Source organism: Lagopus leucura, unplaced genomic scaffold (genome assembly GCF_019238085.1).
Source record: "Lagopus leucura isolate 7727_CA_CO unplaced genomic scaffold, USGS_WTPT01 Super-Scaffold_100001, whole genome shotgun sequence".
Classification (NCBI taxonomy): Eukaryota; Metazoa; Chordata; class Aves; order Galliformes; family Phasianidae; genus Lagopus; species Lagopus leucura.
Window position 1 is genome coordinate 80,602,943 of NW_024962262.1, and position 18,987 is coordinate 80,621,929.

The 18,987-nt window shown below is 35.8% G+C and overlaps 1 protein-coding gene across 3 annotated transcripts in view; it reads right to left on the bottom strand.

Annotated features, from left to right (window-relative positions):
* Positions 1-2,604: 2,604 nt before the first annotated feature.
* Positions 2,605-18,987, bottom strand: part of USP25 (ubiquitin specific peptidase 25) — a 90,019-nt gene continuing 73,636 nt past the window's right edge. For 2 of the 3 annotated variants that reach the window (XM_042866611.1, XM_042866610.1), the window contains exons 19-26: positions 17,398-17,511; positions 15,468-15,563; positions 11,990-12,168; positions 11,057-11,135; positions 9,332-9,411; positions 4,497-4,620; positions 3,662-3,857; positions 2,605-3,202 (exon numbers count right to left, since the gene is read on the bottom strand). In XM_042866611.1, coding sequence (XP_042722545.1) covers positions 3,030-3,202; positions 3,662-3,857; positions 4,497-4,620; positions 9,332-9,411; positions 11,057-11,135; positions 11,990-12,168; positions 15,468-15,563; positions 17,398-17,511 — 1,041 coding nt within the window. In that variant the 3' untranslated portion in view covers positions 2,605-3,029. The remainder of the gene's footprint in view (positions 3,203-3,661; positions 3,858-4,496; positions 4,621-9,331; positions 9,412-11,056; positions 11,136-11,989; positions 12,169-15,467; positions 15,564-17,397; positions 17,512-18,987) is intronic. The other variant, XM_042866612.1, reaches the window with a different exon arrangement.

The window sequence follows — 18,987 nt, forward strand, 5'->3', positions numbered from 1 at the left end:
TAGAGCAAATCTGTTGACTGTATCAGTCATTAACTGCAGTTGAAGTACAGGCTGTCTAGAAAGCCACGATGACTCAGTAATGAATTTTCAATATAGAACCTTGTACGTGGTGCGATTTGAAGATAATCATTTCTAACGACTTCAAATTCATCCACCAATCCTCTTCTCTTGTTCAGACTAATCCTCCTGCTGCTCATGGTCTGCTAGGCTGAGGCTAACACACCTGCAATAAGACCTTTAACTAGAAATCACAGGATTTCTGACAATACCAAAATGTTAGTGAAAGCAAAGCAATATGGTAAGTCATCTAAAACTAAGTCGCATGAGAAAAAAGAAAGCACATATCTAAAAGACTGTAGTGCCACGCCTTTGGGGGACTACAATACCTTTGGTGTATGAAGCAAAATATGGAAAAATACCACTGCATTTAATACCTGGTGTGGGTGATTCCGTAAATGAGCTTTGTGTGAATTACCCTACAAACTGAAAACTCAATAAAAACCTGACATTCTCCATTTTGAAAACAAACAAAAAAATCTATATACTCGGGAGTCAAATTAATTGTACACATCAGTCCTCTACAGTTGCTTGTATAGGTTTTGTGCTAGTCACGGTGAATACAGGCTCTATTATTACAGTGAAATAAGTAAGCTTTAAAAGACAAAACAGTACTGTCATTACTTCACTGATCGTTTAGATTCATACACAATACTCCAAAGAAATTAAAATAGTAAAATATGTGTATATTATACATATTTATTTACTTCTGCTGCTCTACTGGACAGACCTTTTCAGTTCCCCTCAGAATTCAAGTCATACTCTTAGAAACCGAAAAAAATGTAAAATTAACAGAACAGTAAAAATCTTGTCCTTGTTTATGTCCTCGTAACTTAAATATCTTAGCTATTCTTCACAAGTGAAATATTTGCTTCCTGTTTTTACCTGTTTTTACACTGTTTTTACAGTGTCTTTTCTCCTATTTTTGTCACAGAAGATTACATAGACGGTCTGGTTAACTGTCTCCTTCAGGGTTAGAGAGGAGCTTTCCTTAAAAGCTTTCACAAACATTCAAATTCAAAACCTGTTAGCAATAAAGAAATAAAAGCCCTCCTTCGCTTTTAGTTGCTTTCACCATTATTTAAAAAGGCAAAGGACAAATTTTAAATACTCACTGTGTATATAGAAAATACTCAATGATAAGAAGGCATATTAATCAGATTCAAATGAAAGTGCAACAGATACAAAATGTGAAGTCATTTAAAATGCATCTTCAACATTTTCATAAGATGCATTTATTCTTTCGTTGGAAGGTGAAATTTTACACACAAGTAATTTCAGGCCTAAAAAAGGCTTCTGAGTAGCACTGTGATACTAATAGCTCAGTTTAATACAACAAATGGGTAGATTCACCATTATGAAGCACTTCAATACTGAAAAAAGAAGAGGAAAATACTCCTGGGAAAAACAAACAAACAAACAAAAACTTTAAAGTCAAGCCTGCATTCTATTTACTATATATTACAATCCATTGTTTTCTCAAGGGTGAGTAATTTTCAAGACTGAAGTTAGCCTTTTCTTGAATGTGATTTGCCCACACTTATTCCCATCACACTTCCAGGTAGTCTGAACTAAATCAATCCTTCCTCCTTCCGTCCTCCCACTTCCCTCTGTTATTTCGTTAGCAGAAATTAGAATATTCTCAATATTCTCCACTAGAAAGCTTGCAGTGTGAAGTTCAGTGCCGCTCCAATAAAGCCAACAAGCAAACATTCACATATTTTACTGTTCTAACATAAAATGTTCTCTAAAACAAGTAAGAATCAAAAGTCAGGTAACAAGATTAATTAAGGACACATTAAATTTCTTTCTCCACAAAATAAAAAACAATCATCGTTTAAACTAGACAGTTTCAGTTCTACCAAGCAAGCCCTGCAGATCTTTTCTTTCACTTCCAATAGAAACGTGATTAGGACACACTTAAGATTTCTGAGATACTGTGTTGCATCAATAGCTACACATTTCAAGTAAGGGATTAGTTACAGTTTACCTTCTGGTCACTTACATAACTGAAATACCACTTTAAAAAAACAAACAAACAAAATCTAATTACCCCTGAAGATTCACAAAGTTCACTTTTTCAAAATCTTTATTTTCTCTTCTCGAATCAACTCCTAAAAATTTTGTTCAGAGATTGTTATATATTTCTAATGAAAATAGTTTTACTTTTTTTTTTTTTTCCAAGTTTTTTTCTAAGAATAGAAGCAAAGTACCATTATTGTTTTTCTTCAGAAACCAGTCCTTGTCATCAGAATATATGTGGCATAGCCACACACACACACACACACACACACAAAAGTGTTCAGGTGCAGTATCATAAAGATCAAAAAAGTATATACAAAAGAAACCCAACCAACAGTGTATAATACTGCAACAGTTTTTCAGTATATTCACATACAGTAATCTCCGACTACCTTCATCTAACTGTCCATAAATCCTGAAGAATCTTGTCTATAAAATTGAGTTACCCATCAATATACTGTATCTCTCCTAAAAATACCCATATTTTACACTAATATACAAGGTATCTGCTTGCAAACACAGAAGTAGCCATAAATAAAACTTTATTCTTTCATTTCATTTACAAGCTACCAAGTACCATGTATTTACACAGCACTGGACACTTAAATTTAGTTGCAGTCACAAAATGATCCAGACAGCTGTTGATAAAGTAAAGGATCTTAAGATAAAAGCAAAGTAATACTGTAACAGAGAAGTGGCAAAAAAGCAGTTTTGCCATAGTTATCAGACTTGCAAGTTGCATCAATTCTGGTTGAAACAACTGAGCGCCATGCGATTCCCAGCTTTAATTGTTTGCAGTCTGGCTAAAATTTGTACAGTCATTTCTCTTTTGCAGTTATTAAAATAAAAAAAGTTAAAAACTATAGCAGCAACAAGCAAACCCTGTGACAGGAAGGCAAGGTTTAAGAACTAAAAAAGTTTATACAATGTGCTCAGGAAGGTTGCAGAATTTATCTTCCATCAGCTGGAGTTCGACTGAGTGACAACATGATTCGGGCATATCTTTCACACAGTTCATGTGTGGAGTAGGAGGGTAACTTTGGCGGGTCATTGAAACCTTTAATCTCTGTAGAACAATCTAGTAGTTTTGGCAGGAAATCTGTCAGCTTTTCTTGCAAGTTAGCTGCAAATGAAAGAAAAGAACACAACCGTAAGTTTTTAACGTCCACAGGTGCAATTTTCCTCTTCCTGTCCTGCCCCAAACTGACTCTTTTACTTTTTTAATTTTTTAACAGGGATGGGAGCATGAAGAGTTTCACTTGGAATAATGCACTTTCTTCAGTAAATACTGAAGGACACATTGGTTCCTAGGAAGATGTTGGCACAGATACCCCTTCAACGTTTTTCCTTTTGGAAAAAAAAAAGTTTCCTTTAAGGGCACTGTTACATATGGAAAATATTGCAGACCTTCATTATTATACACGGAAAAAACTGCTGTTCATTTAGATGTGCACATACTATTCAAAAGCCACGGTAATTCAAAATATGTTACCAAAACACAAAGGATTCAGGCTCCATTCAAGATACAAACCAAGACATTTAAAAAAAATACTAAAAATCATATACTCTAATAAATACTTACGTTCCATTTCTTGTCCAAGATAGGAACACCAACGATTTCTCATATCTTCCACAGCAACAATATCTTTCTCTTCCATTTCATCCACCAGTAGTAATGGCAAACATGGGACAATAAGCTCATTCATAATGATCAGGCCATTATTTACTTCCTGATCATCTCCTGATTCAAACAGTGCTGCAGCATGTTCATTTAGTTTCTTCATGTACCACCACAAAAAAGAAATTCTTTAAGTATACAGCATTTCACATTTTACCATTCTGTTTTTGTTTGCCTTATGGCAAATCTGCAATAACAACTGAGCTTTAACATTCACAGCAATGATACATACATTCTATTAAACCATCTGATCTTGTACTATTCCTCAGGCCACTTCAGTTGATACCTGCCAACTCAACATTTGCAGCTGCTCGTTTTCAAGACTGAGGTCCTACCACCTGTTCTTGCCTTTTCTTGCTATTGCTAAGAAACAGGTGACACAATCAAGGAAAAAGCTCACCATCTGCTGATGCCTTTTTCTAAATATTTATGTCCCTGTCCAACTGCAGTAACATTGTGAGCTCACCCACCAATACTGTCCAGTGTTGCTTTTACCTAGCCCAGACACAGTGGCAGTGAGCACACCACTTAAAATGATAAAATGATTACTTAAAACAAACACATTCTTTATTTTTACTACATACATTTCTTCCTCTCACCTTTTTCTTATTGAAATCTTCGTAATTTTTAATGAAAGTTTTTTTGGTTTTTGGTTTTTTGAAAATACAGCAACACTGTCTGATTTGTTTAAGCTAAATGGAAAGTTCAACTTTTGCAGTATATTTCACCCTTCACTTACTAGCAAACATTCTCGTCTGTAGTGAGATATCAGCTCTTCATCATGCCCTCTGTATGGGCCTTTGGACAAGAGTTCTTTGTTATTCTGGTAAGCATAGATAAGGTAGAGCAAGGCTTCCATATAGCTAAAGCAAAGTAAAGAAACGAAGTTGTTAGATGCAAATCCAGGTAACACCTATTTCAAGTTAACTACTGTGTTATTCATAGGACATGTAATTTCACTTACTTGTTTGACTGTAAATCCAACCCTCCCCATCCATCTCTTCATAATATTGCTTTTTCTACCACATTGTTTCTTGTTTTGTATACATTAGAACAATGTATTTTATTATCAGGCTAGATAAACTTGCACATGAAGTGTGATCCAAAGCTCACTGACATAAACCTATATCATTTCATCCACTTCAAAAATAGCTTTGGATTAACCTTGAATATACATGAAAGCTTTTTTGTTTTTTCCCTGCATGCATTTATGTCACATTAGAATTGCCATTACCCTGATAGCATTCTATGCCTGACCAATAAAAATTAATCTAAAAAATAAATTGTGAACTTTCAGCCTCACTAAGTTTTTTTCTGGACTAATGAAATCCAAAGTGATGTATGATGCCACAAGAGCATTTCAAAACCAGAAGTACCTCTCTATTGGCACTTCTGTCTGTAATCTAAATGCAGATAATAAATACATTCCTAACTGGTGAAGGATGAGTAAAAGAAGACCTAAGAACCTAACAGTTAATAATCAAGAGATCTCATCCGCCCTGTTAAATCCCCTCACGCTGCTGCATACCATTTCCAGCTAACACCTTAGATTGTTAATTCTCTGACTTGCAGAAACCCAGTCATGACAGACAGCCAGAAAAGCAGTTCAGGCAACTATGCTATAAACAAGCAGTTAGATGTGTCATTTTTATTCAAACAACTAGAAAAATCTAGGGAGAGAAATTTTCTAATGGAGTATTAGAAGAACAGTATATTATACACTCCTAGTGAGAACAGAAGATCAAGGTTAGGGCATAAACTACCAAAACATCAAACTACTAAAAGTAGCTAAAACTTATGTGTGAGCACACAGAGCACATGATACATGAAAAATACATGTCAGAATTTTCCAAAATAGACAAACTCAAGACTTACAGTAAGGCCTCCCAACAAGACAACATAAAAGGAAGGGAAAAGGTTACTTTAAATAGCAGTGGTTACTTAAAGGTTTACTTTCAAATGTCACTATTTTTTCTTGTAATCCTAAATATTTCCTACATATATATAATTGCTACTCTCTGTCTTTTTGTCCTCAAAATATAGAACTGTGTCCTCTAAAGCAAGAAGTTCTCTTCTCTATGGCCCTCTTCTCAAGTCTCTCTGCTCATGAAATCTCTCCAAGCCACTAATTAATGCAACTGACTTGACAGCAGAAACATTAATGTAGGAAGACAGTGGAAAACATGACTGCAAGAAACTGGGATTGATGGATACAAAGCCAGAGGAGCCAGACCTTCTATTCCTTTCCATTCTTGGTTCAGTTACTTGTGAAACTGCAGGCTGAATTAACAGTGTCAACAACTCAGTTGATCCAAATTAAAAACTTGTACTTGCCAGCTGCCTAATTCCCAGATCCTCTTTTCCTCTGTCTGCAAGTTGTGTAATCCTTACCTGAACCAGCAATAGTGCTACCTCACAGGAAGGGAAGCCATTTCACATCACTATTATTCTAAAGCCAGGCTCAAATATCTTATATACCTTGAGAGTCCAAGGAATATTACTTCAGCTTAAATTAAGCAAACAGATGCTAGCTTTTTAAACATGAAGTGCATTTAAGTTCCAGTTTGTTAAGCCTGAACTTAAAATGACACACAGAATTATGGAGCTAACTGGGTCTGGGCTTTGGAAAGCACAGGTATGTATAAACAAAATTTTAACACAGCTTACAAAAAAAAAAATTGTCAAAGCTGAAAAATCATATTATTAAAAAAAAAAAAAATTAGAATCCAATTGGTAAGGTCTAGAGTTTGTTTGCTTTTCAGTCACTACCATAAGAACAAGCTACAAGCAAATGCCCTGCCAAGGTTCTTTAGTTGACTACATTCACCTCACTCACAGCAGTTTCCTACTCAATAGTATAATCAGTGAAGGTATGCCTCAAAGACCCTTTATCTGCAGTGAAAAGGCCTTGTCAACCACCATAAAGGATCATGAGTGAACTATGAAGGCAGGCATGACTCTTAAATCATGCCTACTTTCAGCAAAAAACATATTCCGGGTAACTTTCAGAAATACTGAGAAACTGTTGTTTCCTTTGTCTTCAAAGTACAGTCTTCCATGCCCAGCACACCAGTAACAACACCTCTAAAAATAAGCTATTAGCATGGTGGAAGGAAAAAGTAAAAACATTTTCAATGTTTGTGTTTGCTTGGCACAGCACCATTAAGAAAATCAGATTCCCTGAGTAAAGGCTGTTTTTTTGCTCCACCTAGATATTGAGCACTACAAGACATTTATTGACTTTTCAAGTAAGAAAAGTTTGTCAATTTAGAGAGATGGGTTTCTGGGGAAAAAAAACAACAAAAAACCAAAAAACAAATCCTCAAAACAAACCCCTGTTACTGAAGGTCATATTTGAATTATAAAAGTCCATGTTTTCATAACTATTTAAAGCTACAGTTTATGATTTCACAGTTAAGGGAACACTGAAGGAAAATCAAAATAGTTGATCAGTTTAGTCTCATTTTCAGAACATGGACAGTAGCACTGCCCTCTAAAAATATAACAAGTTGTAAACCTCAATAACTACCTCAGGTGTTTGGGAACCAGTAGCTGAAACACAGCAGCGTAATTTCAGTAGACACCTTTAAAGTAAGTCAACGGATATTCGATCCTCAAGCATCCCTTAAAGCATGTTTACCTGTTTACCTCTAATCTTAGTGCCTTTGTATTAAATACCACTTGAAGTACTTGTGAAATTCCATTTACTGCCAAAGCGAATGAACACTATACCTCCTGCACATGAGTCTGATAATATCGTATTTTTTTTTTACATTTCTTGTCAATATTAGAATGCACAACTGGGCATTATAGGCTTGTTTTCTAACTGGGTCACTCTAATTTTTCAAATCAACATAGAAACTAGATAGCCAAAAAAAAAATACTGCTCAGCACAAACAGAAACCTGTTTGTGGTTTCTGTTTGTTTACCTCCTGCTGGCCCAAGGAGAATATATTACAGTAAGAAGCAGAACAGTGAAAACATTGCAATTTTGTGGCCAAAGCTGTCATTCCTGGAGTTAAGGAACCAGAACTACTTCATGCTTGGAGCACACATGATGTCCAGGAGAAACAGGATTCCTACATATCACACTGATGTCTTTTTTTTTCCTCTGCAAGGGATCCAGCAATACCAGACTGTTTTGTTGGTGTTTTGTTGTTTGTTTTTTTTTTCCAATTAAGTCAGGCAGTCTTCTGACCAACTTTCATATACCAGCTGTTTAATACTAACAAAGTGGGATGTGCCAATTTAGATTATTAGTAAACGTACTAACATTTGCAATGTAGCAAACCAAAATTATGGCTCATTGTGTTAACCACTACACAAACACACAGCTTGTTACAGAAATAAGTATGTTATTATCATTTTATTTTGTTAGAGCTTTTTTTCTTTGGAAACATACACGACAAGAAAGAGAACTACAAAGCAATTTGCTACACAACATACAAACAAGAAACTAAGTTTGGCATATAGATACCACAGAATGTCTTGGGTTGGAAAGGACCTTAAAGATCATCTAGTTCCAACCCCTACACCATGAGCAGGGCTGCCCATGGCCCCATCCAACCTTGCCTTGAGTACCTCCAGCAGTGGGGCATCCACAGCCTCTCCAGGCAGCATGTGCCAGTGCCTCACCAACCTCTTGAGGAAATTCTTTTCCTAACATCTAATCCAAATCTCCCCTTTTCTATGTTAAAACTGTTCCTCCTTTTTCTATCACTATCCTCTCATATAAAAAGTCAGTCTCCCTCTAAGAAGCTGCAAGGAAGTCTCCAGAGCCTTCTGTTCTCCAGGCCAAACAAGCCCAGCTTTCTCAGCCCTTCTACACAAAGGTTCTCCAGCCCTTTTCTCATTTTCATAGTCCTCCACTGGATCCACTCCAAGAGCTCCGTATCTTTCTCGTGCTGGGGGCCCCTGGCCCAGAGGTAGTACTCCAGATGAGGCCTTGTAAGGGCAGGAATATATGGGGATAATCACCTCTCCTTCCCTCCTGGCCAGCCCTCCTTTGATGCAGCCCAAGCTACAGATGGCCTTCTGAGCTGCAAGCACACACTACTTGCTCATGTCAAGCTTTTCATCCACCAGAACTCCCCCATGTCTTCTCTGCACAGCTATTTTCCATGTGTTTTAATCTGTACACGTATCTGGGACTGCATCAACTGAGGTGCGGCACCTTGCACTTGCTGAGCCTCATTAGGCTTGCGTGGGCTCCCTTCTCAAGCTTGTTCAGGTCCACATTTATGTGTACATATGGTACAAGAGAATAAAGATTCTTATGTCTGAGGAATACAGAGACCATTCAGAGTAGGAAAGGAGGAGAAAAAGAAGTGCTTGTGGGGAACTGAGAAGAGTTCGTGATTTGATAAGGGACAAAGAAATGGAGATTAAAAGTAGGAAGTTGCAGGAAACTGATCTAGATGTGAGACTGAAGAAATTAATGAACTGAATAAATTTTAAATACAATGAAGAACACATTAAACAGTTCTTAATTTTAATAATAACTTTTAACTTTATCAGTGTTACATTTTGCCTTCAAATCACTCTATCACATTTGAGTTCTATACTAACACTTACCTCTTTTTTTGGAAAAACTCCAATCCTACCATGAGAAACATGGTTGTTTCCCTGAAATTTCTATAGTCTTGATGCCATCTCTGCATATAAGAAAGGGTATATAGAATTTCATCCACAAACATGAAATACAAATATTTTACACACTTAGTGCTGAATACCCACAGTAAGTGATAAGGACTCCTATTAAGTTTGTATGATGGAAAAGTCAGTCTGAATCCCCCCCTCTCTCAATGAAAATAAGATTCTTAAATTCCTACAATATTTCTAGATGAGTTTCAGGTAGGATTTTTATTAAAAACATAAACAAAACACAGGAATACATTACCACTTGAACTGAAAGGAACACCAGGGTTTTTTTGGAGAACCACAGTCAGAATTATGAGAATCACTACTTTCCTACCCCCTCAAAAAAGGAAAGGCTAACACTCTGTTTTTCTTCTTTCCATTACGCACAGTTCTTTACTCAAAAAGTGAAAGAAAGCTTATATATAAACTGAATATTAAATTTCATTTAAGGAAGACATAGAAAATGCCTGAACACGCTGAATGCCCTAAATGGCTTGCATAGCTTGTGGAGTACTTGAGACTGTGGCAATGCTTATGTTGGTGCAAAACATTTATCTTGCTGCATCACCACTTATACAAAGTGACTACTAATACACTTTACAGGTGACTGCCCCACGAGAAAAGAATGTCTTTTTTGCAGTTGGTTAACCAGCTTTTAATCATTAATTAATAGTTAAGTAAGGGACAACATACCATAATACATAGCCACCTACATATTCAACACAAAATGCATGAGAAAGGTTCTATGAAATGTCAGTCCCATATTGGATAATCAGTGATACAGTCCTCAGAGTAATCACCAACTATCTGCCTCAGGAAGGTGGCATGTACCTGTAAGGGAAGAAGATTCCTCCCACTCCCTTATTGCCTCAAGAGGGCAAGATTATTCCCATAGTCCTCCTGAACAAGCTGTTTTGGACCTACACACTGGTTACAATGAGGTTTAAGTGGTGCATTGGAATCTGCCCAGGATATAAATAAGGCCTTTTCAGAGGCCTTAATGAACAGTATCACACAGAATTGGAACTCATGTAATAATGACACCTACAGACTTAGCTTTAAATATGAGATGAAGTGTTTTGCTAAATATAAGTCAAACTTGTATCATGTCTGCAATTTACTCCATTCTTTTTTCAAAGTTTTTTTTAAGTATCAAATTGAAAATGTATGGTCTTAGCAAATGAAAGAACCTAGAGAAAGATGCTAGTAAGAGAATGGGAGTGGCTACAAAAAAAGCTGGACAAAAAACACAAATGTGCCCCTGAACCTTGTGACCCATTTCTCTAAATGTTTAAGGTTGGCCTTAGATCCTTTTCATTCCTTCAACTCACAGCAGTTTCTGACTAGAGAAAGCCAATTGGCTCACATGGTGTTAAATTATGAAATACTGTTAGTGATGTCAAAGCATGTTAAGGAGTATGGACAGAATCAACATTGGCATTTATCTGTGGCTCAAGTCAAATTTGAATTTGAAATTACAGATGTGGAAAAAATGGCTTTAGATCAACTGGTCAGAGCAGCTTTCCTAGAAATAAATAATGTTTCAGGAACTTGTTTCATCTTCTCAGTGTAGGACAAAAAGAAATTTGCTAAGATAAACTCAACTTACTGATAATTATTTGAAGTTACAGTTTAACTTACAGCATAAGAAATACTGACCTCATATTCCTCCATGTTTACTTCATCCGGCTTTATCATTTCAAGCTTAGCTTGAGCAACCTTCATTATGTTACGGCACCTTATAAAAAGCCACAACATATCATGAAAGAGAAATTTTCAAAAATATCATCTATACAAAAACAGCAAACTCAAGCAGTTTAGAGTACAGCCTTACACAAAACAGCATGGAAACATTGTGAAAAATCTGCTTTCTACTATGCCCTGCATAATCAGCAGAAGGCATACTTTTCTAGTACATGTGATGCACAGCCATGCCATTTAAGAATTACTTCCTGTTTTACTAACTAAACTGTTGCATTACTCTTTTTTTTCCTGTTTTTTCAAATTTGAAGTTCAGGTGGCTTGAAGCTCCCCAACTCTCACTTTGTGAAAATAATATTAGAGGATTAGAACCAAACATTTAACAGCTGTCAGGAGTCAGACTAACACTCTCTACCTGTCATTTTTTTATTTTGTTTTATAAGTATATGAAATTTCAAGTATAGAAGACATCGTCTTGCATTCAAATAAGTTATTCATCTAGTCTGATGTCTCATTTTAAGAGATGTCAGGCTTTGTTTTCTACTGCTGAGCTTTGGGCCACTGAAGAAACAGAGATTTCACAGCCTTAAGTGCTCCAAAACATAGATACAGAGAACTGAATACAATTAGGAGCAACACTAAGGATTTTTCTTTACTTCCTACCAATAAAAACCCAACTTCTTGTTTATTCTTTTTATAGAGATTTTTATAGAGATTAAAACTTTTATAAAATTATTCTTCTACGCATTTTATACTTTCAAGCTATTAACTAGAAGATAAAGCCAAACGTACAAGCTGTTCTTCTTTCCTCTACATGCATATCTGAATATAAAAGTGTCTTTACACAGAACTCACACAAACACAGGAAGAGAGACATGCTGATCTTATTACCTTTCATCAAAGCTAAGATTGTGATCTCCAAACTGTTCCAGTAACGTTCTCTCAATTATCTTCTTTGGTGCCTGGTTTTGGATGAAGTAAACTATTGCATGACGCAAACGGTAATCACATTCAGGTGGTGGATCTTCCTGGGCTAATTTTAGCAGACGCGTATATTCCAACTTAATTGCCTACATAATTTTAAAAACATACGTTATTCTTTCTGGCTTTTAACTCAGCCTTTTCAGATACTAGGAATAATTCATGTCCATGGCCCACTGACTACAAAAGAACTTTAACAATTCCATATCCGACCCTTCTAAACAGTCTGAACTACAGTAAAAAAAAAAAAAAAAAAAAACAAATGGCAAAGCTGCTCCTGCCTCTCCCTAACCAGGGCTACCAAAACCCCAAGTGGACCTGTACTTCAAAAGCAATCCCAGTCCTTCCCTATATCACCCTGAGAGAAGGTTTATCTGGTCCCTAAAGAGGGACATTACGCATGAACTGTCCTGAAGCAGTATAACAGACATTTCATTTTAAGGATTTTTCCAGAAGTACCCCTAATACATAGTTGAAATGCAAATACACAAATAAATTATAGGTAAAGTTTAATGAACGTGTGAGATATTGAAAACAGTAAGTCAGAATGGAAATCATTGTACAATAAAAATCGAGTTACATGATTTCTACAGAAAATACTTCAATATGGTCAGTGTTAGCCTCCCATAAGGCAAGGACAGACTCCTCACTATTTTAGGCCAACTTTAGAGCTTATAGGAAGAGATTCCTTTGTCAGCACATTAGATTTTAAGAAATCTCATCTGTTATGTTCATTAGAAATTATCCATTGAAACTACACAACACAACCAAGAGCAACAAGAAAAATAATTAGAAAAATGGTGACAAATCTTAATATACTCCATAATTTCTCTCTCAAAATACGCAGGTGATCAAACTGCTGGCTAACGTTACTACCAATTTGAAACAAATAACCTAACACAGCAGCTTCACACATTAGTAGTTTCAATACCACATACAGACAAAATAAAGCTACAAACCAGGCAGAAAATGCCCTATTCAATATTACAAATCTCTTTATGCCTCTACCTGGCAGTAAAATATTTCTTTACATTTAAATATTGGAAATTTGGGCTACTGAACTTTACCAAGAAATGCTGTGTTTTGAGACTGAACACATGAATAGGATACTATTCATGTGGACTTAAACAGAGAGTGTGTGGAGAACTTCAAAACTTAAAAGAACATTCTGCATTCATATTCATATTTTTACATCCTAATGATATGTATTATTATTAAAAAAGAGATTTGGAGAACCAATGATAATTATCAAAAGTCACACATAAGTGTTTCTATTATCTTGCATCATAAGACATTCTACCATTAGAAAACAGACACAGATAACGAAGTTACTAAAGCCGCTTTTCTGAGGTTGGCACAAAACAAAAAGCTATTGCTATTTTGCATTTAATTCTTCAGAGAATTACTCAAACAGGAAAAAGGCAAGAAAATCTAGATTTTCAAATACATATTTAGAAAAAAGTCAAACGTTATGCTACAGATTCATGAATTCTATATACTGAAAAGAAGAAAACTAAACCAGTATTATTCCTTTCAACAAAATACAGGAAGAAGTATAATAAGCTTTAGGATTCTCACTAAGAATTATATATAAAAATCTTAAGGCAAACATACTGCAAGGAACGGTGAATGAAGTTTAGATAAATATGACTGATCAATAAAGATCTTAGCTGCTTTGCAATAGGTTAAGTCTGAAGTCTGAGAGGTAAAGTAGGAATCAAACTTGGGCAGTAACAATGACCCTCATTAATTGGGTTTTACCTGCATTACACTTCAATAAGGACATCATAGAAATAAACCTCAGTCTTTTGTAAACACTTGTTATAAAAAACAAACACGTGAACAAAACCAGAGCATAGCAGTATAAAAATATCACAGAATCTTTCTGATAGTAATTGTAAGAAATAGGAGGGGTTTTCACCTCATACATTTCAAAATATTAAACTTGGTACTAAGTAGAATCACTTCATCTGCGAACATCCAGACTAATAATGTATTACTAAAAATGTAGCATGTTTCAGCAGTGCTAAGTTGCTTTGAACAGGATTCAGCAGAAAGTTGAGTAAGCAGACTTCTACTCTCCAACAACTTGGTTTAGTTTTAAAAACACTTTCTCAAAGACAAATTTTGCCCCTAACCTCCACACTTCCACTGAGGTTTTCATCAGGAAGCTTTCATCATCAAAACACACTTCACATTGAAAATAAGTAAATCAATCAGTGTAATTAACCTTTCCAAAAAATGTCTGGTTTGATAAGAGCAGCATGGGTTTTTTGTTTTGTTTTTCAATTAAAACAGCTTGTCATTAAGTGAGAAATTCAAAAACCCAGCACTGAATCCCAAACAAAACCCATTTCATTAAATAAAGGCTATGGCAGTTGTCTCTTCGATGCCTGACAGTGGGCATGTTTAACAGAGACAAATGCAACATGGTCATAACACTTCACAAAATATCCATTAAAAAAAAAAATTAAAAACAAACAAACAAACATAAGATTTAAATTTTTCCATTGCAAAGGATTATAGAGGTGGTTTGAGGTTTTTTTTTTTTTCCTTTGGCCTTTTTTGGGAGGGAGTTTCAAATGTTTTCTTTCAGTATAACTGTACCATAAAAATTCAATAGAAAACAGTGCTACTGAAGGACAGGCAAGAAACTTTTTCATCTCCTCCAGCAGATAAAAATAAAGCATCATATTTGAGAGGATTCTACAACATGTCAAAGTAATTCCCTTTTTTATACTCTGAAAACTCAAAAAGTTACAAGCTAAATTGTTCAGAAGTTTGTGTATTTAATAAAACTAATGCATCTTTCAATCTATTTAGTGTGTAGACTAACAAACACAATGAGTGTAACATCCAATTCCCAGTAATAAAACTCTGCACAGATAAACTGTATTGACATCAAAACAAAAGAATATGATTTTGATCTACTAAAAAATCTTTTAAGGACAACACAAGAACATTTCTGTTAATATGACTAAACAAAAAACAAGTGACTAAACACTGGTGTGCCTTGGTGAAAACACTGAAGTCCCAAACAGTCTTTGTTAACATAACACTTTTTGTTATGAACAGGGGAAAAAAGTAAATATTCTTATTGATTACCCATCCAGGTTTCTTGCTACTTGTGGCTATTATTAAGAAGTAAAATAGAAAAAGATATGTAAGCTTTTGAATTCAAGGCAGCACATTGCTAAATGAAGATGGAAATAGCTACAGATATTGCTCCCTAGCAGAGATTGTAATTTAGTAATATTTAAACGGAAGACTGATGCCATAGAAGAATACTTATATATGCTGGAACAGTCTTAATATGCATTGAAGGGTGGAGGAAAAAGGTATATCTAACAAAAAAAGTCAGAGAAAAAATTGAAAATGTTAGTTGTACCTTAAAGAACCCTGCTTCTGGCCCACACCTGTCATAAACATTCCTGGCTTTACCTATAGCCATGATAATACCTTGCATGTTCGGGGTCAGCATGACCTGCCATAAGGGATTTAAGGTAAAAGTTTGGAATGATTAATATTTTGAGTTTTAAATTCAATATGCTTTTAGTCTCATGCAAGATAAAAAAGCAACTTAATGCATGCATACACTGAAACGGCACGTTTCAATACAAAAACCATTGTGCGTGTTCTGCAAATCAATCACGGCATGTGTATACACTTCTACTGCAAAACATACGACTTAAAGGAAGCTTAACAAAAACTGAACGAGTGTGTCAAGTACAATTTGAAAAGTACATGGTCAAAACTTCCAAGGAAAGGAGCATGCACTGGTTCAGCATTAGTATCCATCAGGAATTTCGTACTGGCTGAATGCTACCACATGGCCACCAAAGGATAAAATAAACTGCTTCAGATAATCATCCAATCACACTTCATATACACTAGACACAAACAAATGAACTACACTTCGTGTATTGCATACATATTTCAACATCAAAGTAAATGGACTCACTGCTACAATCACAATTGGTTCCAGAAGCATTTCCAGACGAATTTTTTAAATAAAACCAAAACATTTAACAAACACAAAACCAAACATAACACACACATCTCACAGCTACTCACATCAGTTAAGCACAAACAATATGATACCTGCAGGATACTCAGACAGGCCTTTTCTCTTTGATATCTGTGAGCAAGGAAAAACATTCCTTCCTTCCCTGCCCACAGTCTAGCTAACACAATTGGCACAGCAACAAAAGCTGGCCTTAAAGACAAGAAGATGAAGAGCCCTAAACCCTCCAGAAGAGTTTCCCCACACATAAGAACAGTATTAAAAAAGCAAATATGCTTACAAAAGAAACAGTAAAATTATGCAGCAAGTTAGCACCCTCTGGAAAAGGAGTGGCATGTGGACAAGAGTGCCTCAAAAATGAAAAAAGGCACATCTTTAAAGGTAGAGACTGCACACTTGTGAGAAGACTCAGTGCGATGATGGCATTTAAATCATTTTATCATCCCCCACTCTTAGTTGAATTGCTGATAATTATGGGACAGAACTTCCTGAAATATCCTTTTATGCACCAAAGCAAAAGCTTCTCACTGCCCACCAATAACACATGCCCAGATAGCCAAGAATATGGGCCGCATCAGATCTAACCCCAAACCAAAACAAACACGGAATACGCAGCGTTAAGGCAGAACTGACCCTGGCTGTGCTGCTTTCTGTTGTTAAAGTAGGCCAGAAGAAAGTACTGTTTCCTGCAAGAATGAGATTCTACCATCTGTTCCTCAAATAGTATCAGGGACACTTACCACTCTGGGTCTGAACTGCAAAAAACCCAACAATTTACTTTTTTAAGCTTGGGAAAAAAGTCACTTCCAGCACTCATATCAATTTCAGATTATTTGTGTGGATAACTAAATCCTCAAAGTCTAAAAAGCTTTAACATTGGCAAATAAAAGATTGGACTTGAACATTGCCTTTATTAGACTGACAAGAAAGCACAAACATTAACAACACCACTCTCTATCCTGATATTCTTAAAATAATGCAGTAGTCCACAGGCTACCACTAGCATTTCAAGGATTATCTGGCCTAGCACAAACATTCAACTTCCACAGCTAAAAAGACAAATATACCTCCAGTGTACACAGCACCATGCAAAGCGTGCCCAATTAGAGTAGCTAGTGCTTTCCTTTCATACTTCATTACAAATTAAGACATCGCTACGGTTACGAATTGCTAAGCATATCGTTATGCACAAATTTGTTAGGTGTCATGATGTGCAAACATGCCAAAAATTCTCATCAGGCAGCACAAGAAAGCACCAAGTAGGAGCGGTGCACACAATTGCAATCAAATGTACCTCATCGTCATAACCCCCCTCCTCTGACTCAATCACAAAAGTCCCTACATCAGGAATCGCCACCTCTACAACTCGCTGGTTAGGAGCTGGTTGAGCTGAGGCATTATGAGAGCTCTGCAGAAGAAAATTATGATCAGTATGTGTGTTGGGAGGGGGAATCACACAGCAGAGAAAATCACAAGCTAACAGGCTGATCAAATAAAATGAAATGCACTTTAGAAGTACATTTCTGACAAAAACGATGAATATATATTCTCTAGTTATTTACAGTTTACTTTAAGTAGCACATTTTACAATTAAAATAGAATTATAAAAAAAAAATCCTTTTTTCCTTTATTCACTAATTACATCTTCATAGGCTAGTATGCCACTATTGCAGCTCTGCAGCAACAGATTCAAAGCATTTTTAAAAGGATGAGTCTGTGAACCACCATTTCTTTTCATATTGTCATATCCTCCACCAAAAAGTTACTAAATATAACCAAGGTATCTGAAGAATTCATGCTAAGAAATGGCAAAAAGTCAAAGGCTAACATTTTCTGATGCACTGGAAAAAAACACAAAAAGCCTCTAGCAATTAAAGTATTAGAAAGAATATATAAAGGTGGGTTACACTCAAAAGGTCTGTTTTTTAGAGAAATAACTGCACAGAGATACAAAGGAAGATCGTGTTAGTCACTGAAATTCTTATGTTAACACAAGCTTGTAAAGAACGGAGATGATTTCAGCTACTGCAGTCTATCATTTTATGATCGCCAGTTTACAACACTTGCAGCACTTCATCTCTAATCTAAGCAATCACGGAGTGCAGAAAGAATTCTGTGCTGCTGTTCTACAGCAATCATAATGGCTTTATTTTCTAAGAAAAATTCCAGAAACGCACACAGTATCCATTTACACCACCCAGCACTGCAGAAATACAAAGGAAGACTGCAGAGAAACAAATAGAAAGAACAAAGGGCAGAAAATGGACACAAATGATCATGTGGCAAGTAACCAATAATTCTGTTGTATGTTCTGATGTTGTTTTTCCTTTTTCTAAAATGGACAAACAAAAAGTGGAGGAAATGTGACTGCACATCAGAATGAAGATGAAAGTAGAACAATTAAAGAGTATGATGATACACTCCAAAGGAAGTATAGTTCTATCTAATCTAAATTCAGGTAAACAGAGGGTAGCTCTTATCCATTAATAGAGGTGCCTCAGATTACCTAGGAAGCAGCTTTATATTTTAAAAGCATAATGTCTCTAAATAAGAGAGTTTGTGGGATTTTGGTTTGTTTTTGTATTGTTGGGTTTGTTTTGTTGGTTGTTTTATTGTAGGTGTTCTTTTTTTTTTTTTTTTTTTTTGCTTTTGAAGAACCATTCCCTTCGTTGCAGAACAAGGCAGTAGAAATCAGAATAACTGGGGTAAGTAGGCCTGTATCTGCCTCACTCAGCAGTTTCCCAGCCACTATCTTGCAAAGATCTAAGGTGATGATTGTATACAACACTGAGCCTAAACAGAGAAACTTGATCCATGGAATCAGGTTTCTAAGATTCTTCCAAATCCCACCAGAAGGATACCCAGAGACCCTAGAAAGAGGATA